This window comes from Cinclus cinclus, chromosome 9, assembly GCF_963662255.1.
Source record: "Cinclus cinclus chromosome 9, bCinCin1.1, whole genome shotgun sequence".
Lineage (NCBI taxonomy): Eukaryota > Metazoa > Chordata > Aves > Passeriformes > Cinclidae > Cinclus > Cinclus cinclus.
The window spans coordinates 1,927,723-1,950,603 of NC_085054.1; the positions used below are offsets into that span (position 1 = coordinate 1,927,723).

The 22,881-nt window shown below is 40.6% G+C and overlaps 1 protein-coding gene across 1 annotated transcript in view; it reads right to left on the bottom strand.

Moving 5' to 3' along the window:
* Window positions 1-22,881, bottom strand: part of SATB2 (SATB homeobox 2) — a 127,969-nt gene that overhangs the window by 101,516 nt on the left and 3,572 nt on the right. Inside the window, exon 2 of the mRNA XM_062498186.1 lies at window positions 6,678-6,854. Coding sequence (XP_062354170.1) covers window positions 6,678-6,854 — 177 coding nt within the window. The remainder of the gene's footprint in view (window positions 1-6,677; window positions 6,855-22,881) is intronic.

Below are 22,881 nucleotides of genomic sequence, written 5' to 3' on the forward strand. Positions count from 1 at the left end.
TTTCCATAAAAAAATGCAATACTAATTTTAGCAAAGCCTACAAATTATAAGAAGCCTCAATTTTTGTTGCTTCTTCTATTTTTTACATACAATTTCTTAAGAGCTCTGAGGAACTCTTAAAGAGAATTCTCGGGCTTTAATTGAAGTGGCTTGAGATACTGAACCTTTAACAACAGTGTCTTTCAACCCTGTGTCCATTATGCACTGAAATGCCTATCAAAACCCACAGAAAACGAAGAGGTTTTCAATATTCTCATTAAAATGTGACTTTCCCTCATAGTTCCGGCTAATTGAATTTCACTTACAGTTGTCATGAGGTTTTGCAGGGTAGACAAAACAGTGATTTGCTGTTAAACTATATATAGAGAGAGAAATAAATATTTGAGAAGCTCTTAGCCCTCTTTCTTCAAACATGGGGAGAAAGACAAAGAGTACAACTCAAGCAATGAACAGTTCAAGAAGGAGCAGCTTTCACAAGGAAAACTTTGATCTGGATGGCTGAGTATCACTGCAAGAAATCCAGCCTGTTTATCAATCTCAGGCAAATTGGCATGGAATTACTCGGCAGAGTTTACTGCAAGATGTCAGTACTAGCCGGACCCCTCACACATACCACTGCTAAATGATTTGATTTGGGCTTTTCATCATGCCACCTGCAAAACTGGAGAGAAGAAAGAAGAGTTTACCCATTATAAATACTCCCAGTAGAGGCAAGGGGAACAAAGGGGATTATCAAAGATAAGGAGCTGTTAATTAGAGACGTGTAAAACCGAATCGATGAAAAGAGGTGTGAAGAGGGCTGGGTGGGTTTCTTTCATTTGTTTTGGGGTGTTTTGTTTTAAACATTATCGGTTTAGCAGGGTGAGAATAGTCCGTGTCAAAAGAGTTTGAACTTAAAGAGAAATACAGCGGCTTTCCATGGATTGACAACTCTGTTAGGTGAGACCAACACGCTGTCTCTACTAAAATGAAAAGGTAACGTGCAGCAGTGAGGAGTGATAGTCAGGAAATGACCCAATATTTAGCTGCTTGATTACTGTCTCGTCTTGTTATTAAAGGTATTATATCACCAATGTGTCTCTTATTTATTAAACTCATCTCACCAGAAGATCTTTGATCACATGAATAGGGACCCACGACTCAGACACAAATAACAGTGGCTGAAGGGTCAGAAGATTCCAGATTACAGCAGCCTTGTACTTTATTGCACATTATTCACATGAGAAGCCTGAACTCAGGTTTCCTCTCATTTTTTCCCTTACTGCTAACTTGCACTTTGAGTAGAAAATAGCACGTCTGGTCTTCCCAGCTACAGTAAACTTGGCTGTGTACACCAAGCACAGTTCAGCAGGGTTTCACCACACTTTTACTGTACCTTCCTTGATACAGAAACATAAAAGGAGCTTGTGCGTGTGTGTTCAATACAGCCCCCAGCTGGTATGTTCTCCCTTTACCTGACATTCAGCTGGAAGCTATTGTGATTCTGGAGACAGATGGGAATATTTCACAGGATCCTTCCCTACTAATCATCTGCTCAGATCCTTCCAATTGCCTCAGAGCCCTACCCTCTAGTACCAGCTTAGACAAATCCATTCTCATATCAGTATTTACACCCTTCAAATATTTGTACACATGGTTATGATCCCGTAAGGGGCAAGATGGTCACGCTGCTCTCACAAAGGCTAGTCTAAGGGAAGGAGCATAGCACTCTGGCTGCCACATTCTTACACACAGCAGCCTGGGCTTGGACCGACTGGCTGAACAGCACCATATCATACAGAGCTGGGCTGTGCTTTGAAGTAATGCTAAAACACGGGCCACAAGTGTGAGGGGCCTCCAGTTCACAGCAGAGAGCAGGGCTGAGTTCACACATTTAAACCCTTGAAGAAAATGAAGCCACTTGCAGTCTGGGTTATTTCCCACCCCAGCCATGTGCACTATCAGTCCAGAGGAGAATTCTTAACACGTCTGTGCCTTGGTTTCCTTCCTACAGACAGGAGAGCCACCCTTCTCTCTTACTGCAGCTCACTGCAAAGACAGCACCATCAGTGCTCCAGAACACAGCTCTCTGTAGAAGCACAGAAGCCAAGCTGTCCCGTGGCTGCAAGCAGTATCAGAGCTTCACAGACAAGGCAGCTGGAGTAGGACTAGAGTAGGTCCCGAGGTACCTCTGGGTGTCAGCTACTCTGGCCAGGCACTGATCAGCCCGACAGAATTCTCCTTTTCCCCACTCCAGTGATGCAAGGCTGACAGGGCTGAGCTGTCTGACCTCTGCTCACTAAGCCACAAACCCCACAGACCACCACTCACCTCCATGTCCAGCTACTGCAACTCCACACAGCAAGGTAAAATACTTAAAACCTCGTTCCTTTCTTGTTCTTGTACTACACCTTCCCCATTGATCACTGCCAACCTCTCATTCCAGCCTTCCACACTGACCCCCCTGCACAGCTCTTTGCAAGCACAGGTCTTCCCCCCTCTCCAGTCTATAGACAGCACAGAAACACCTCTGAGGCAGAAATGCAAGGCACTGCCTCTTGCAATGGCCCTGCTCAGGGTAAGGTATTGCTTAAGAATCAGAGCTTGACAATCTCTAGGGTGACAGGGATGGGAAGGATCTCTCACTCTTGTGTTAACTTCCCTCTGCTGTTTTCTCACTCCTCCTCCTGTTGAACTTGACATCTGAGCACCATTTCACTCTTCTGTACACCACTTTCCTTGTCATGGTCACACACAGCAACTAACCCAAGCAACCATCCTGTCAATGCCTGGCTAAAGCTGTTCCCAAAGAGCAGGCACTCCACACAGCCCTGCCAACACACTGAGCTCAAGCACCTGAGAAGGCAAACTCCATTTCCATGACCCATTCAGCTCTGCTAACTTCTGCAGACAATGCACATCACTTCTGTGTACACACTCACAACACCTAACAAGGAACTGGTCAAAAGAAAAAATTTATATCCACAGGAAATCATACTATTTTATTTTTCAGGTGGATTCTAAGAAGGTAGATACTAAGAACATCAAACTAACACTCATCTTCTTCCACCCCACACTGAGGAGGGAATCAGCTTTCACAGCAGGTCCCAAAGCCAGAGGACTGCACACAGGGTACATCAGATTGCAGCTACTTTCATACTCCTTTGGTCCCAGCACTCAGCACTGTGTATTCTATGTACCTGCTACCAGTTCCCTTCTCTTGCATAGCCCTGTTAGAATACCTTACCCACAAGAAAAAATTTTCATCAGGGCACATCAATGTTATTAAACTACAAATCGAACAGGTGCCCCTTTAAAGCATGACTCTTTTCCTGTCTAAAAGGCACATGTAGCAGGTTCCCTACTGTCAGGTGTAGACTTAAGTGATGAAAGAAAAATACATAAATGTTTATTAAACCTTTGTTTGCCATTTACACCACCAACTTTCACACCCCAGTGCCAAGCTGTTAACAAATTCCCATGCTGTTCCAGAAGATATTTCACAGCTCCTGTCAGAAAAGGGAAGTTTCATGAGGGCAGCACTTGCTGGAAAAGTCTCTGCTCCCACCACCACCACCACCAAAAAGTCATAACCAGCTGTTTGTAGAACAAATGTGCCCTGCCCAAACTGCATGGGAATAAAAGAGCTTCTTCCAGGGAGGCACGGGGCTACCTTAATGTACGCCTCCTGATACATTTTTGTCTCAACACTGCTTGTACTAAGACATATCCATTCCTAGCAACCAGGAATCAAAATGTTCCATAATAAGCCAAGTGACCACAAGGCAGTACACGAGGCTCAGCCAGGTGCCCGCTGTGTGTGCGTGTTACAGCTCAAACACTCAGACACAGCATCACCTCCCCGGGGAGCTCTGCAGCTCCAGGCTGCAGCCCAGGCTGGCAGCCCTACAGCAGGGTCCCTGAGGGCACACAGCCCCCTCAGGGAGGCATATAGCACCTACCACTCTGTGCCACGTTTCCTTGCTGCCAGCCAGGCTCTGCTGTGCTGCTGTACAGCTGGGAAGCCGCACGCCAACTCGGCAGCTCTGCAGGGCTGCCGCGGGGAACCGCGGCGAAGGCAGCGTGAAATCCTACAGCACTTCTCTCTGCTGCCACAGCTCTTCTTTCCCCCCTAACTAGCTCTTCTATCTGCCACAGAAGACCCTGGTCTAAAAAGAACAGGTGAAGGCAAGATGCTTCTTGCAGGATGAAGTAAAATTGCCATTCCTCTCAGTCATCCAAAAAAAGATTGGGGTGAAATAAAACACTTTCCCAACTCAAAAGGCGACAACTGTTACATGCCAAGTAAAAGCTTAGACAGCTTTTACAATACCAAAGCTTTGATAAACTTGTTTACTTTGTCCCTAGAGGACGTGGGGACACCTACCCATGTCACTGTTTTGCAAAGCATGATGCTCAGAGTATTTTGAAAAATTCACCTAAGGACCTTCAACTGCTCATGCAGATCCTGTAATTCAGTTGATCATAAAAAAGAACTATGCTGCCATTTATTAAAATGTTTTGCTAATGGAAATCAATTCCAAGCAGACAGAACAGAAGCAGACTTGTCCTACAACTATAACAAATAAAGTAAATAGCTTTACTTTTCCCACCTTTTTAATAGCAGAAAGCTGTGTTCCCAAATAAATCCTTACAATAGCAATTTAGTAGCATGCTTCTGTCAACCCTACTTAACAAATTAGGGGCCTATATTCTATAAACTTTCACATTAAACAAAACAATCTCGGAAATCTGTTGGCTGTCCCTGGCTGCACCTCACCCCTCAGCTTACAGACAACTAGCACAGAGGCAAGATATTACAGAACATGCTGCATACTTCAGCTTCATATCTCAAGATTGGCACAGCCTGCAGTATTTGTTCAAGATGTTGAAAAGACATTGGTGGACTGGCCCTTCACTGAAGGTAAATAACTTGACCAAGATATTTGTTAGCTGATGGATCTTTAAGGTACTTGCTGCCAGTCTAAATATTATACCATGTGATGTTGCCCAGAGGAATGTAATTGCTGCCTCAAAGATGAAAATACTTCAGGGTTTTTTTTTAGGCTAATTGCAATAATTAGAGATTCAACTTCTATTTTGTAGTGGAGTTCTTCCTGCAGCACATCAAGCGACAGATCAGTATCTGAACCTGCTCATTGTTAAAGCTCAGAAACGTGGCCATTTCCTCCCTGCACAGTGACTAATTTCCTTCATGAGTTAATCTGTCTCCTCCTCTCTATTCTCACAACAGAGTGATGCCACGAAAGCAAGGTTCCCCCAAGTGAGATGCTCAGCCAGTGTGGGTCGCTGCACTGGATGACGTGCCCCCTCGGAGCAGGTTTTCTGCAAAGCCCATTCCCCTTCAGAAGTGCCAAGAATCAAATCTTGGCCACCTAATGCAGCATGTTCCACATGTTAGCTCGCAACATGTTGAGCAACTGTGTTAACTGAGATGGATAGTGCTGTCAAACAGAAAGCTGGATCACCAGGATGGAAACAGTGGGATATGCTGACCTTTTACACTCGGGAGAAAAGAGTCCCTAAGATGACACAAAGCATTTCATATTAAAAACCAGAACAAATACCTTCTTGCAGGGCTTTTACTACCATACTGTGTAAATAAACACATGCACATAAACTCTGCCTGTACGAAGAACCTGAGCCTCTCTCACAGAGTCTGACAGAGGAAAAGAATCATTATCACCCTGCTTGGAAGGAAGGTTGCACAAGGAGCCCATGTGATTGACCACTGCCTGGAACTCCTGGATTCAACACCACCATTGCTCCTTCTGCTCCCACATTCAAATATCTAACTATACAAAACAACTCAAATCAACAGACAAAATTCAAATCCCCAGGCAAATTGCCATTAAGCTACTCTAAATGTGCACAAGCTTTACTGGTGATATGGAGATAAAACAAACTAACAGGTTTCTCATCCAAAAGAATAAGCACTGAAATAACCTGTTCAGTATAAAAAAGCCTCTTGAAACTTGAAGTTCATTCTGGAAAGATTTTTCCCAACCCACCACCTCCTGCCCATCTCCCTCAAGATTTATGATTTTAGGTTTTGGTTTTTTTAAGCTTATATTTTGGGTCGAGAGAGGAAAGCTTTGTTTATTTTAAGATTTTGCTGCTAACAGAATCATCTCTGAGTGGAAGAAACTATTGAGCTTTACAAAGGGTTTTGCAGCAATATAGTAGGTAAGTGAAACCAGAAATCAGCCTGCACATTTAGTCCTACAACTATTTGCCATAAAGACAGCATGCATATATATGTAACCATTATCTACAATGCACAATTTAAAAAAATGAAAGACTACAATATGCTGTTCAAAACTGCCCTGATACAAAGAAGAATTCTGGATAGCATCTAGCTGTACCTAAAGGTTCAATCTTTTGTGCTGACTTCCTCGAAGCAGCCACCTGCCTCGTGGCACAGAACCAGTGTGTCATGAACATCCTGACTGATCATTATCACCAGATTTCACACGTCAGCAAGATCTAGTTAATGCTTTCTAGGCAGGCTAAAAATGTAGGGCTTGCTGTACACCTAGTTTAGGATTAAGCAATTAACACAATTGATATAAACGCTTCCAAGATCTGCTAACAGTTTTCTTACTTCTTCCTTACATCAAACAACCTCAGGTGCTGTCTTCTGCAGTGCAGAGAAGTGGGAAAAAACTATTGAATACCTTGTGCCTGAGCTGCAGAACTGTGGGAATACCCCAGAGCCAGGAGCGCTGTCTCCACCAGCTGGCTAAAGAGCACATCTTTGCGAACCAGAACGAACTCAGCGTGCTCTTCTCGATTATCATATTCAAGAGAGGCGTCTGACTGCTCCACCACACAAAAGACTGGAATCATCAAACCTACATGGAAAAAAAAACAAACAAAAAAAAAACAAAAACCAACAAAGCATCAATAAGAGGAACAAGAACTGTGTCACACATGTCTGACTGAACTTGTAAATTAAAACACCTCCTAGAAAACTCATTGTAAGTGGAAATCTGCCACTCTTCCTTGTGGGATAACTTTTGTTTTCTTTCCAAGGAAAATACTGAAGTCTCATCACTTGACTCATTTAAAAACCACACTAAAAGCTCTAGAGAATACAGTTCAGGAACAGAATCACAGCCAGTAGGAAGATGAGCAAGATTTCCAAATAAGACTTTTTCAACATTGCAGAAGTTCTCTACAGTTCCATGAACAGTCCCTATTTCTTTCAGGTCATTTCTCCACATTCAGCCATACGAAACCCTGACACATAAATGCCATTTCTGCTTCTCTCTACAGTGAGCTCATGGAGAAATCAGCAGAAGCTAGTCCCCTTGAGGGACCCTGGGATATTTGTGCATTTTCAGACTACAGCCAGTCTTCTCACTGTACAAGGAAAACACTCTTGCACTGATTTTGTTGAAAATTATAATCAGGTGTTGGCAGGTGATGGTCACTCAGACTGACCTATGGCTGTCTTTCCACTGCATCCATGGAGAGTATGAGAACAACTCTTTTGGAAAAAGGATCAAGGAGGAGGAGGAACCACATAAGTGGAAAACTCAGGGGGTGGTCTGGATTCAATTTTTGTTGTGTTTTATTGTAAATCTACTTTTGTGGTTACAGGATCAAGCTATCTATGGCATTAGATAAATTGTGAGGCATGAACTTAAAGAGATTCAATACTACAGGCAGTAGAGAAACGTGCCGATTTGCAGGGAACAGCCCTACAGTCCATTCCCAGAAGGAAGAGGGAACAGGCAGAAAACCTACAGAACTGCACGGCCATTTCCACCACCTGCTACAGGGCAGTCTACCTCCAGCCACAGACATTTTTTAACTGGTTACATACAACCTGTTAGTCCCTAGGTAAACTAGAAAATATTGGTGCAGAGAACAATCTCAGCCTAAAGCTGTTTTCAAAATGTGCCATCTAACGCTCTCAAGGTCACCGGCAAGTTCAGTTCTAAATCTTATTCTTCAGTATGAAATGTAATAATTTCCAGTATACAGTAACTATAAAAAAATCTGAGAATACTTATGAATTTCAAACACAAATCACTGTATTCCTGGACCAGACACTTCTTTAAGGGAAAAAGAAGAGAAAGCCATATTTCAGTTGTCCTTCATGAAGTCTATTATTATATTATAATATTATATTTTGAGCTACTGTCAGTAGCTTCAAACCTTGTATCTACAAACCAATAGCTATACATCCCTTCAGAGGAGTCACCCTGCCCTGAAATAAATACAGTCATATCAGTATCTGCTAAGGAACTTAAATACTGTTTGTCTTGAATTTCAAGATATTGTATCTACTTTAAGATATATTTTAGATACATAATTCTTAGCAACTTATCTAGCACAGAGTGGTTCTCAATTTGACATTCTAACTGCAGGAGCTACACAGTGCAACACCCACTTGATGTGTTTCAGTTCTTTGTTTTAAAACACATCTCAAAGCAACATGAAAGAAGACTACAGCAGAACACTGATACTGCTCCCTTTTCACTGCTTGATTCTTGGTTGCATTCTGATGCGTTTTGCAAGTTCAAGCAGTCAAATTCTAACACACAGCGCTAAAAAAAAATCTCTAGGTGCTTTCCTGAAGAGATAGCATGGGTGATCATGTTCCTCTGGAATCTGTGACAAAATTTCTTTTCCTATTAAAGGTTAGAATTTGAATTGATTTGTCCATATACCATTAAGTTAAAACGAAAGTGAGTCTCTTTAAGTGACAAACTTCCAGTCCTGTCGAACATACAGGCTGTCACAGCACTTTTGATGGGGCTATTAATGTCTTAGCAAAAGATTAAGATAATTGGCCAAATGCTGAGGCTGTAATATCAGTTGTGTAAATTACATTTTGGCAAGACAGAAAACGTGGTGAAGCAAACTGATGAGAGGGATGCCACACTGTCTTTTATGCTCTTGCAGGATGCTTTCCTTGTCATACAACAGTCTCTACTTTTAAGCACAGAAGTTGCACCTATTCCCTGCACTCATCCTTTACTGTTTGAGTACAAACAGGATCCCAAATGCTAGAATGGATGCCATCCATTATATCACTTCATGGATAGAACAGAGGACCCTACAGGATTCCTGCCCATGATGACTTTCCTGCCCCTTCCTGCTGCCCATACTTGCAGGAACCCTGCTAAAGAAAAAACATGGTTTTGAAAAAACATCTCTGAACTCAGTGACCCAGAGCAATTGATGATAAGCTGCTATTAGTACCTTAAAAACAGAGAGCAAAGGGCAGGTTACCACATCCATCATTACTGACCCATTCTCACACCTCTCACTACAGCTCCTGGAATCTTAATACTGATTTTAAAAACAGAATAAAAAGCAACAGCAATCAAACTTATTTCCAAGCCAATCTCACTCCAAGGAAGTTTCAACTGCTTTGCTCTCTATTTCGCATTAGAGAATTAAACTGTTGTACCTCCAACAAACTTACGACCTCAAACTTCTGTTTCTTAATGTTATCTGAAAACAAATGTACTTTCAGTATGCTGGAATCAAAAGAAAAAACATCTGCCGACGCCAACATGCTCTTTACACGCTGATATACACCATGGCTTGCTCCTACATGCATATATTACACCTCCAGCTCACTACAGGGCCCTTAGAGAAGAGCAACACAAGTTAGTCACTACTCACTGTCATTCCAGTTGAAGAACTTGGAGCAGTACTCAGGGAGCTGCAGACCAAGCATCCATAACAGTCTCACATGCGGTGCTACTGCAGTGCAAGGCAGCCTTACTCATAAATCCTGGAACTCCTCAGCTCCTTCCCTAAGGAGCCATCAGCCAGAATCCCCGTCACCCTCCCTCGCTGTGCACACGCACGGAGCGGGCTGAGGTGCCCCGGCACTGAACTCGTGTGCACTCCTCTCCCAGCTTCACAGAGGCTGCACGGAGTGATGCTGCACAGCTACATGGCACACGGCACTGCTTTCCACACAGGGAGAAAACAAGGAGTTTTCTGAGGGCTAAAAAGGAAAGAGTTTGTTTCCTTAAAGGACAAACACGATGCTAGCGTGCACACAAAACATCACCGGCAATCGCAAATCATACTAAAGGCTTTTTCTCCTTGATTTTGATTAATGTAACTGACTCATGAACAGCTCTTTCATGCTTCCTGCAGAGCTCTGACCCCATATAGATGCCATCTGCATAAAATGCCAGGGGAGCATAAACCAAGATATACAGAAAGACTTTTATAAGGACATCCGTACACAGCAAGAATTCCATGTAACCAACGAAAGAGAGCAGAGAAAAACTGTTCCCACCATTACCCAGAAGAGGATGGTTAGCAGAAGTACCTCTGTATAACACACAGTACAGTACCTCTATATAGCACACACATTTAAAGCAAATCGGAGATGAGATTCAAGCTCTGCTGCTGCTTTCACAGAAAAGCTGCAATGTACAGACAGTCTCTGTAAACACATTTGTATTTCTTGCCAAGACTCTCACGAAGGGCAGAGAAATTAAGAAGAAATTAAATATGTATCAAAGAGACCAAATGCACATCTTCTCCTCCTTGCCCATTTTAATCTATAGTTTTATTTCACTGGGAAGTAATCAACTCTTTAAAAATTAAGGAAAGATAAATAGATATTCACAGAAGAAGTGAAAACCCAAGATACTCTGCCACATAAAGCATTAATTTTTGCAAAAGGAGACTTAGAGCCAGTTAAAAGTATTATCAATCTGCAATCATATAGCTCCCTGGAAAACATTTTCACTTGTAAGACTTCCAAGTAAAAGCTGCAGATTTCTAGTGACAAACTAGAAGGAAGAGAAGAAAGCAGTTATTAAAAAGTCCTGGATTGTTTCTTTTGTTCATTTGCAAATAATACTTTGTCCAGAACATGCTTTTTTAAGTAACAGATGTTGATACTATTGGCACTCAACTTCTATGCGTGGTCTGCTTGCACAGAATCATCACAGGCAGAGAGCTCTAACAGCCACTCACCTCTCCAGACATTAAAAAGGGAGCAGTGCTTGTGTGTCCTAATAAGTGTAAAATGAAGATCAACCAGAAAGAAAAAGCACCAATAAAATTCTTGTCTTTTTAGATTAAAACTTCTTTCCATCAGGTCAAGTTTTGAGTCCCATCAAGGTGTTATTTAATTTTATCTAACTTGAACAATTTCCAAACATCAGGTTGATTAATTTCAACAGCATGGTGTTATGGAAAGATTTACTGTATGGGGGTTGTCTAGCAGGAATTAATAAAGAAGCCAGTTCTTTGCCCTGAGTAACATGAGGTTTTAAGACTTCCCAGATTTCTAGTGGGAATACTTCACAGCACAAGCATGTTTTCTCCTGGGAGTGAAACCCACCAAAATTATTAAAAACTGAGATCAAATGGTGGTGTCAAACCCAAAGGAAATCATCCTTTTTGGAGTGGAGAGATTTTTATCAAGTGAAGAACGTGGAAAATAAAATTGTTGTTGCTGATATGCTTTGGGTTTTTAGGTTTTGTTTGTTGGCTATTTCTTTGTTTTGTTTTAAACAAAACACAGACACACATGCAGAGTAATCTTTCTCAAAGACAAAGCAAATTTCTATGGTTTGGAGTTCAGAAACCAGGATATCTACTTGAAAATTCATAAACTACTGAAAATTCTTCATTACTTAATGCAGAAAACATTTTCCCTAGCAGAGTCTGCAACATGGGCCACTCTCTAAGCTGGCCTTTCCACCAGATAGGGAAAAAAAAAATTAAAAAGGGGGAAAAAAAATATCAAGGCAATAGCAAGAACAGAATCCACAAACACTTATTTCCACACATACCTAAAAACCATTGAAGTACAAGCAACTTTGGCTGGATTTCTAAGATAAGACCCTTACTCTACAACAGAAACTAAGAAGCCCAATTAGCAAAGCGTGGGTTGTCTTGAGGAAATTATCTAGATAAAGATTCCATATATTTAACAATAAAGCATGCTTCCACAACTGGCAGTAACCACAGGAAGCAATCAAACTACAAACATTTCCTAAAACCTAATCTGCTTCTGTTTTTTCTTTAGAAAGAGACCTTTATCCAGCAAAGGCAGTCAAGGGAAAACAGTCCATTTATTTATTTCTCACTGCACTGCAGTAGAGCTGACCCTACATACGCAGATTTGGCATTTTAACTGTCTTTCCCTTTTTTCTAAACAAATTTGAAAAATGAACCTAAACTGAGAAAAATGCTTTCAAAGGCAGAAATCGGCACAGGAGAGGTTTGCCAGTTCTTCTTTTCACATCCTGCAGCTCTAATTGAAAAGGCAGAAGCCAATTCAGTTTGACAGCTTTCAGTAACACAGGAATACCTGAAATCTGCAGCAAAGATTCCATACTGCATTCTAAAGTGTAACACAAATCCATAATTTCCTTTCTGAAAAACTTAACCCCACCACTAAGTTAATAAAAAAAAAAAAAAAAAAAAGAAGAAAGAATAAAAAGAAAAAGGGAAGCTGTAAAGCCTCAGTGTGCCACATCTTCAAAAGAGCGTCAACTGCAAATCCTGAAGTGGTCAGAAATTAAAATCTAGTTCACATGCTAATAATCAAGAGGTTTCTATTAAAGACTTGACTAGCTGAACAAACATAAAATCAGAGAATCATTTCGGTTGGGAAAGACCTTTAAGATCACATGTACCAATGGGAGATAAATTCATAAATAGGAAAATCGACTGTGCTTCAAAATGTGGAGTATGTTGTCCAATTGGATGGGGCTCTTTCAAGAGAAAAGACATCAAATAGTATTTGGAACAAAAAGTGGGGTTTTTTAAATCTCAACACCGCTTTTGTTTAAATAACAGCGGAGCTGTAGCTGATGGTGACGCGAGATCTTCCGCAGACCATCCTGCAGAGTCCAGCTGAGGGCTGCAGAGGCAGGGGATACATGGACAGCCTAAGCAAGCACAGTCACATCATTTCCACAGGGCCACACGTGCACGACCATTCACGCTCAACAAGGATCTGGCTTGAGGCAGATCCCAGGTTTCAGCCCACAGCAATGCAATTCCATGATAAGGTGGAAGAGACAGAGCTCCCTCATTTCAGAAATCATTTAGGCATGTCCATTAAGGCTCACTTTCAAGTTACACCATAAATTATGCATACAGTTAAATCGGACAGAATATAAGTTGCTGGCACTTAACTTATTTACAATAAATGCTTGGTTTGGGTAAATGGACTACGTTTCAGCCTTTTCCTTATCACCCATCAGCTTACAGGAGTCTCATTAGGAAGCTGAGAACTCTTTCACTGTAAATCTTTTTTAATGGGGACTGAAGGAATGACTTTGCAGTTGTTTGTCACCAACCACTCGGAACCACGTGCAGAAAGCCGTGCGCACACCCTGACCGGCGGCCAGCGGGAAATCGCTGTCAAACACGGCAGACTGTACCAAGACCTTTGCAACTGTACAATCCTATGTGGCATCAAGCACCTCATTACAGCAAAAGGTTTTGTTTAAAAACAAGGACCCTACTTTCTGCTAATCCTCTGCTTTCCAGTGTGTTCAGGACAAAATGCAAGATATCTGATTTTGCCTATAAGCAGTAATGTGATGCTGTTAAACTCCTACTCTTCATGGGTTTATAAGCCCGCTGCAAATAATTTGTTCCAGGATGCAATTTGGTAAAGAAGCGCTCAGTCCACAGATGATTTCAATACAATGTTTGCCAAAGAAACAAAATCCTGTTAAACAACATTACATTGTAGAATTTTTCTTCTTAGGCGGGCCAGAGGAAGTAAAACTAAGGACAAGATCTTTCTACTCCTTCTCGGCAATTTTTTCTGGCTTTACATATTCAATAAATCTGTAGGCAGGAAATGCATTTCTACATTTTATATTTTAGCCAATGGCGAATGCAAACCACAAGGTATTATTTACATCTTTCTTCAGCTTCCAGTCCTTTCTGTGGCTTCAGTCTCTCAGCCATTGCAGCTATCTGAGATCTCAGGAAGTCTTATAAATAAGTCACTACCATCTCTGCAGATGTCCTCTGCTTCTGACAGCTTAACTACCCAAAGAATCCTTCTCCTAGCTGAAATAACAGTCTTACTGTTTAACATAAAATATTTCAGGCCACTATCCCACCACAGAAACATATTATGAAACTCGTAACTTGATTTGATAATGCTTGAATTTCTTAAAAAAAAAAACCAGTATAAAAGCAAAGCCATATTTAGGGCATGTGCTGTGACAAACAAGACGTGAGAAAGAGAAGAACACCCAGCATTTACCTCTGGCAGAGCCTCTCCTGCAGCGTGTCTGCGACAGAAGTGTTATTGCAGGAGATGAGACCTTTTCTCAGTCAAAGTGAATCAGCTGTTTCTGGCAACAAATCCCCCTTGCTAAACCAGTTGCACTAGCTCAACCCGAAGTTTGGATCTGTCACACCAGTTGAGTTCACAGAGTAGGAACAGGAGCAGCCCCACTGGGGCTTTGTGCCACCCTGTTAGCCCCGGGACAGCCACGCACAGGGCAGCCAGGAGGCAAGAGCAATTAAACGGGAGAATAAAGCACTTCCACCTCTCCAATTAAACGAGCAAAACTGAGAGCGATCATAGCCCAGAGCTCAAAATACTGCTTTGAGGGGGCCTGAGTGAGCAGGCAGCACAAACAGCTGCCTAGGTTGCTCCAGCAGAAAGCTCAGCCCCCCACGCCAGCAGCATCCCCAACATGCAGGAATCCTGCAGGGTACCAGCAGCACACTGCCCACCAAAATCACACACAGACCTTCCAGTCCATGAACAGAACCACAGAATCAGTTAGGTTGGAAAAGAGAACACTTAAAATAATTGATTCCAGCTACTCCCATTGAAAGGAAAAAGGTGAAGACATTATAGGTACATTTTTCCTAAATAAAACAGCTTAGTTGTTTCAACTTGTTTCCCAGTTTTAAAAGAAGAAAAAATACTCCACAGCCATACTTTGTAATATGAACTAAATGGAAAATATACTCCCCTTTCACTCAAAATCAGTGGAATGAACACTTCCAAAATCAGACAACTTTTTGTTAAAAAATCATCTTAAGCCATTGATTTCCTGTAAGTTTTAGGTTTTCGTTTCTTTAACTTAAAAACAAGTATAGGGTTCATGAGGGGTTTTTAGTTTGGGGGACTATCTTCTGTTTCTTTTCTCTGAAAAACCTAACAGAACTCGCCTAAAGGGCTAAGACTCCCTATGCCAAGTTCCACCCAAAATTATTTTTAATGACCAACATTTTTAAACCCTGAAAACTGGAACCACTAATAAGCCCTTAAATTCAGTGGTGCTAGCAGATGCCACCATATAATGTAATTTTTGAAGAAAAAAAACATCTTCCAGCAAAAGCATTTTAATGAAGGTTCCTATTAACTAGTATCCTGGTACTGGGGTAAGTCCCCTGGAATGAAACAGAAAAGCTTTCATAGCTGGTTTGAGGTTTTATTTCTGGAGAAGTGCTGCAGACCACACTCAGGCCTATTCTGGGGTCTCCATTGGGACCCATCAGCAAGTTCTTTTTTCCTTCAGGTCCATCCCTCTGTGAACCACTACCTGGCAAGAAAAAGAAATCTTATCACCCCTTCTCCATGCAACAAGATAAACGTCTGCCAACCTACACCTCTGCCTTCAAATCCCCTTGCAGGCTCCAGCAGTGAGACAAGCTGAATTACCTGAAAGCACTGTAGCCACTGCCTCCTTCCCTGGTATCTTAGAGATACTGGCAGCACTAGAAAACCTCATTTCTAAGTGACAATGTCAACAGATATGGCAGAACTGGCTACGAGCAGAAGTGACAAGTATGCACGCAAGAGGACAAGCCACATTAAACTCTCTGAATAAATGTTGTCAAACTCAGTGGTAACTGATGAAGCTCTTTATCTTCACTTTCAGCAAGGGTAAGGCTATTGCTGCAGCAATATCATCACTAGATGGTATTTTTCTGGTAGAAGGAGACCACAGTAATCTTCATCAGATCTTCAGCAGGAAAATAAGCAGAGGAAAAAATCACAAATAAGAAAATGTAGAAGCCATTCTGTCCTTCAGAAGACAGCCAAATTCTGCCTCTGCCTCCCTTTTCACCAGAGAGTCTTCAGACAGTCTGGGTCAGCAACTGGGACCTGGCCTCTACTTACAACTCCAATCTTTCACACCCTTGTGGACACAGGGCAACTTCTGAGTGGCTTTCTCTTGCATTGTCTTACAGTAGAGTTGTGGGGACAACACTCTACAAACCACACATTTAACAGCTATCAGTTTGAACATTACTCCTTTAGGAATATTTACGTTTATCTGCCAGCAGCTCACATTAATCTAATGGGTTTAATAACTACCAGATCTCTATCAAACAAGTCATGAGGTCAAGGAACAGAAGTTAAGATACATTCTCTTTCTCAGGTATGCACAGTACACCTCATCCAGTTAGGAATGTTTTGGGGCAAGGGTAAAAGGTTAGGAGAAAAGACCTACCTATAGGCTGACATACCGTGTGTGGATTCACTTGTGAAGAGTCAGCAATGCTTTTGGGGCTCAACAAGCTGAATTGCTATATTATTACGGTACACAAAGCTACACCAAAGAATTAGATATTTCTGCTAGTGCAAATACATGTGCTCCCTGAGAGGTGTTAGCCAAAGAACACAGATTACATCTGCGCTTCAAAGGCCAAACTGGCTCCCAGTCCACTTCTGGATGCCATTCCAAATGTTGATTTGCAAAGCTGTGTGATACAGGACTAGAGCCAAGGCTTCTGTGGCAAGGCTCTCTCTTCCCAGGTAGGGTACAGCAGAAAGGACACTTCTGCTTAGGGCTCTAGCAGGCAGAGAAAATGGAGTGCCAGGATCCCTCGGGCCCTCAGCTACGGTTTGGTCCCTTTGCAAGAGGCACACAGATGCACGGCCCCGTGGCACAGGGCCTTTCTGCCTTGGGGGTTTTAATCTGAACCCTGAGATGGTAAGTAGCTAAAGGGCCATAGCAGAGTCGGTCCCAGCTAGTGAAGGTTTAACACACCAAGCACTCCTTTTTGCATTCCTGTCCACAGATTTGAAGAAGGCACAAAACCCAAAACATCCCCCCTACGTGAAGTAGCACAGCTCTTCACTTTGAAAGAAACAAGTAATTTTTACTGCTTTCTACCTGTCCATGGCATTGTCAAAGCTCATCTAGCTGGCAGGTCAATATGACACCGTGATCATGTCAATGCCATCGGAAAGGCTCAATACCTCCATAATGGCAGACACAGACACTCAGATAATGCCTAAACTCGAGCATTACTGTAAAGCAATACACCTACTTACTGCATACTTGCTCACAGGAGCCCATATGAAGTCTACTACCCAGACTTCTAGCTCAAGAAACAAACTACTTAAAAAAACAAAAAAGGAAAATTTAAAAAAATAAAAAGCTCACACTTCTGTTACTCTGCATTTTCTCTAAGTCTAAAAATTGGTACCATGTATGACAGGTCCACCTCATTTTTCTTAATGATGTTTTTATTATTCTTTCACTCAATTAAAACAGAAATGGATATTGCATTTTCTGACTGTATAATTGTTATTGTAATCTGTTTTCGATCACTGCTTGGGAAATGGGTCCAAAACAACATAAACTATCCACAGTCTCAGAATACAAGTCATTTTCTTTTACTACAATACTTAAAGAAACATCTATCATGTTGCTCCGCTATCATGTTTGTATTACGGCAAAGAAGTTATTTGTAAGTTGGGAAAAGACATTACGAAAATCACCTTTTACTCCAAAGTATTGTATAACTCATAATTTATAACTACATTTCTTAATATCCATTCAAAATAATAAGGCTGGAAATTGTGCACATCTAATTTTAATATATAAATAATGTAAATGCATATAAACCAAAATATGCTCAAAATATGAATTTATATTACTCTCAAAAAATAGGCTGGTTATAGTTTTGAAAATAACATGCTTCATTTCCAATATATGCCTGTCAGTTAAATTTATGGCAAAACATTCTCCATGAATTTAGATTACCAAGATGGTAAATACTTCTTTGTGAGTTTCCTCACTTATCTGAAGCTTTTGTCCAAATTCTGACAAAGTCAGCAACTTCTCAAGAGTGAGGTGTCAGTGATACCCAAGTAAAGACAGACCAATCCAGCCCCTTCCCAATATTACAAATAGAATGGAACAGCTGAGAGAGAGACAAAGTTACCTTGTGGCTGTAGGCAGCCACACAAATCATGCTTTTGATAAAAGAAACTCCCCTCCCGACATTTCATGCCAGGTTTAGTACCAGTGAAAAGATTTGCTGTCAATAGTGTGTCTTTTCATCTCAGTGTGTGTCTTTAGGGAATAAATGAGGGAGCATGTTTAAGTGGAAGACATTTCTACTGCACTCTGAAAACGCAGTGGGTATACAGTTATCTCAAGAGATGCTGCAGCTTCATATAAAATAGTATCTGACAGGTATTAAGATTTTTCCGACCTTCTTTACCTTGCTGACATTGCTACTAACAAGGTACAGTTGTGCTCAAATTTTTTTGATATTGCATGTCCATCTGATAGAAGGACATCAATTAGAGCACAAGGACTAAACATTTTTAGTGGCAGAATTAGCCAGATAATTTTCTATTTAGAAAACAAGTCATTTGCTTAGACACTTATCTATAGCTACCTGCCCTTTTTCTTCAAGTTCTTTCTGTTCCCTTCATACAGCTTCTACAAAAAATGACAATCTTTTCTTTTCCCAAACATCACTGCATGAAACACCAATAATCATTCAGCATCTGACAAGAAATTGAAAATGTACCTTGAGTTCAAACACAGTATTCCTGCCCTAGCATCCAGCTTACCATAACATCGATTCCAGAGCTCACACTTCATTTTTAAACAATCTGTAAATTTTTAGCATAGTTTTATTCTAAACAGAATTGCCTCCTGGAAAGAGGTTTTACGTAAGTCCTCAGATACTAGCAACATCAACATTCACACCTTCAAAATTCAGAGTAAGATTTATACTTTAAAAACCAGAAGCAAAACACAACACCAACCAACGAAACAAACAAACAAAAAAACCCTTTCAAATATCTTTTATAAGAGTTTTTTTAGTGTCAGCAACCCTAAACTGCTAATAGACAAATGCCAAAATCTTGTATATTTGTAAATCTTCAGGGGACACTCGCAGAGCTAGCAATTGGAAAAAAAAAAACAAAAAAAACCCCTACTATTTCATGGGGGTTTTTCACGTTCCCTGAAATAGAAGAAATAACACCGGAAATGTAAAATATTTTTTCCCTTACCAATATTTGGATCAATGCAAATGGAGACGGGGACAAAATATACTCAACAGCTGCAGTACGTGCTTTCATACAAAGCGCAGGAACTCTGGATTTAAAAAAAAACCATCCCTAACTATAGAACAGTGACAATATGGACAGCATGCCTGGCTGGCTGAGAACGTATCACACATTAAAGCAGTCAACACTTGGGAACAGCCATGAGAACCTCAACTAGATGGGTTAACAACTGCCCCCAAATGAAATGGCAAAGAGCATTTTCTGTCTTTCAGACCACTAATCAATGCAAACTCATTTGTCTGCAGCCCGCAGCAGAGACGCTGCTGATGAGCATTCTGCAACAAGTACAAAGCTTCTTGGAGGGCAATTTTTTTTAGTATCGCTAGAGGCTAGAAAACATTTCTCAAAAGCCATCAAATACTCAGCTGCCCTTTGTCTGCTGTGACTATTTCTTACATCTGCACTAGTGACACATGCCACCGTGGGGACTGATGCAGCTGACCCCGGACATTTGGTACAGTAGGAAACAATTACAAGGCAATTTTGTCAGAGCAAGGAAGGGCTCTGGCTCCTTGCTCGACACAGCGGGCTGGTTTCAAAGCCACTCTGAGATTCAAAAGGACAGCACGCTTCTTTGGTAGTTACAGAGGCACAGGTTATCTCCAAAAAACCCCCACCCTATCAATTCAAAGGCACTTGGTAATACTTTATGCCTTGAAAAACTGGGCCTTTAATCTTAAAAACACAGCAGTAGTTACTAATTTAACTAAATTATGAGGGGGCAGTAATTAAAGGCCTAACTTAGCTATGCCTTACAATTTGGGATTCAAAAGAAAATCTTCTCAAGTTTTACAGATTTTCAGCTATTTCAAAAAGTTTAAAAATAAGGCTTAAAAGCAGGTTGGGGAATGCTCAATCACAAAAATAAGAATTTTCCAAAACAGGTCACACAGATGTTTGGTGAATATAAATACATGACTGCAATAAAATTCTTCATTTTACAGCACCATAGCTGCCGTATTATATTACCATGTTCTGTGTCAATGAGAGTGACAAAAACTTCAGTGGTTCAAGTATTTTACTTAAAAGCTCCAGACCACCATTGCGGTCCTTTTCCTCCCCATTCCACACAGACAGCTCTAAAGAAAACATCAATAATAGAAAGTAACTGCAAAAATAAATATTCAGGCTAGCATCTCCATGAAGAGTACTAAACTCAAATACTTTTAAAGGAATTTTAAAGTAACTGATACCATCTGAAAGTCTGTGTTACAAACCAGAAAGTTTCAACATGACATAGCTGTCTGTTGAAATGACGACTTGATTACAGTTACATTATGCCAGGTTTTTTCTATTTTTAAATCAAGATAAAATATTCAGCACAATAAGAGTATTTAAATAGAATATAAGGATTCTACAAAATTAGCTATTTGGGAAAGGAATCTTCAAACTTCACCTCTAAATGTTTACTCATAACAATAAAATTTCAATACTCTTGGCCTTCCTTCAATGTCTGAATTCTTCATCTAAATTCTGAGTAGAAGATAAGACATTATTCAATTTCTTGAAAATATGTTACCTCACTGGCATCTTTATAGTTTTTAATTTAATTTTGCCATCTTCTTTAGGCACAAAAACAATTTCTGGGGAGTCACTGAAACCTCCGGTCAAGGGGAGTTTGTCAAAGAATTGTCCTATAAATAATTGACAGTAAATATACTAGGTTCTATCCCAGTGAAACCAAGAAAAGGCAGGACCCAACTTACAAAGGGAGGAGTAAACAGAGAATTAATATGGATTATTTCAATTATGTTGGTTGCTTTTTCTTTCCTGTGGTTTATGATAAGTATAACAGCATGCAATTAAGTAACACGGCCATGGGTGTGGAGAGGAAGCAGGGAGGTGACTTGAAACACTTCAGAACTGCTGCGGGGTAAAGAAAAATTCTTACTACCACTAATCTTAAATCTTGAATTCAAAATTGTTGGTGTCTTTCTGCAGATGCAACTTAAGAGTTCCAAAATTATCTTAAACATCAAATTATGTCTAAGTCATTGAATGGGTGGATACCCTATTTTCTGTTTAATGCGTATGTTCAATTGCACACGTACTTCAACCAACAGTGTCTTTATTTTAATAACAGAGCAAGTACCTAAAACACATAAAGAAAGACTATTTTTCTACCTCAGCAAAAATACAGCTGATACACTGCATGACCCTTCAGAAGTGACTGCTCTGTTTGCTCTATTTACTGACATAACCTGACTGGAAAACGGAGAGAGAGGTGGAGATCAAAAAAGAAACAGAAACCCATTTTTAACAATCAGTCCCAAAAACAAAAATCTCTGTCATGCTCTCCTTACTGTTTCTTCCTCATTACGTACCAAAACACGTAAAATGCGAGATTTTATATTTCTTCCAAATCCCTATTGAATTATATCAAATTGCAAGGCAACATTTTCCAACTACGCAGGCACAGATAAAACAAAATACACAAAACACAAAACATCAAAATATATCTGTGCTGGATCCTGAAACTAATAAGGATTTGCAGCTTTCACACTTCTGTATTTCAACGTCCTTAGCTCTTTCAAACAGCTACATATTTCTTTCAGGCAGCAGGAAGGTACTCTTCATCTAGGATCTGGCCAGGAATCTAACACTTAACCTTTTGCTTTGCTCAGTTCCTAAGGACAGTTCCTAAGTGAAACATACCTCCTTACTGCATTTAGGATGCCATGTTAACTAACCATTTAGAACAGAGGGATAAATTTAATCAGGCTGTATTCTTCCTTCTGCACAGAAGTGAATTTTCACTCTAGTCAAGTACCTTGAATCCGTGGAAAGATGTATAAACCCTGTAATATTTTTACAGAAATATGTAGAATGGACCTTGACAAATAGCTCTTTAACCATCAGCCCGTGTTTCTGTCACCCCAGAGATCTATTTAATGTATCTTTATTAAATACATTAAAACTGATTTCTAACTACACTTAACCTGCCACGACCAGGACACACTGAACTTTAGGGAGCTCACAGCAGTCAGCAGCAGCGCTCTGAAGAGTCACTGTATCCACATTTCTGGTACATCTGACTTTGTACAAGCAACGTAACTACAGCTACTGGTTAACATCCTGACCATACACTTTGGTTTGAACTGCCTGAAAGATTTCCCCTCCAATAATATTTTGTAAATTGAATCACAGTTTTTAACAGTTAAATGAATGCGAACGTATTACCAGACTGCATCAAACTAATCTAAACAAAAAATATTTTGCAATCATTTCCTGCTCCAAATTTGAGCATGTTCCCTTGGCTATCATTTGGTTCTATGTTTCTTTTTTAGCAAAACCAAGCTTCAGAACAGCTCATTCTGCATACTGGCATTTTAAGCTCATTTCAGAGGCTTTTGACGCTTATTTTCTATGCTCTTCAAATCAACACACACACATATATATAGGCACATCCACTCTTACACAAACAGGTTGACGAACTGCAATCAACAATTCTGTAAATATAAGTTTCCTAGTCATTAATCATCCCTCTTTTTTTTTTAATCCTTATGGAGTGAATTACTAACTGAGCGGAGACGCCAATTCTAGTAAGTGAATGTTACCCAACAGGGATA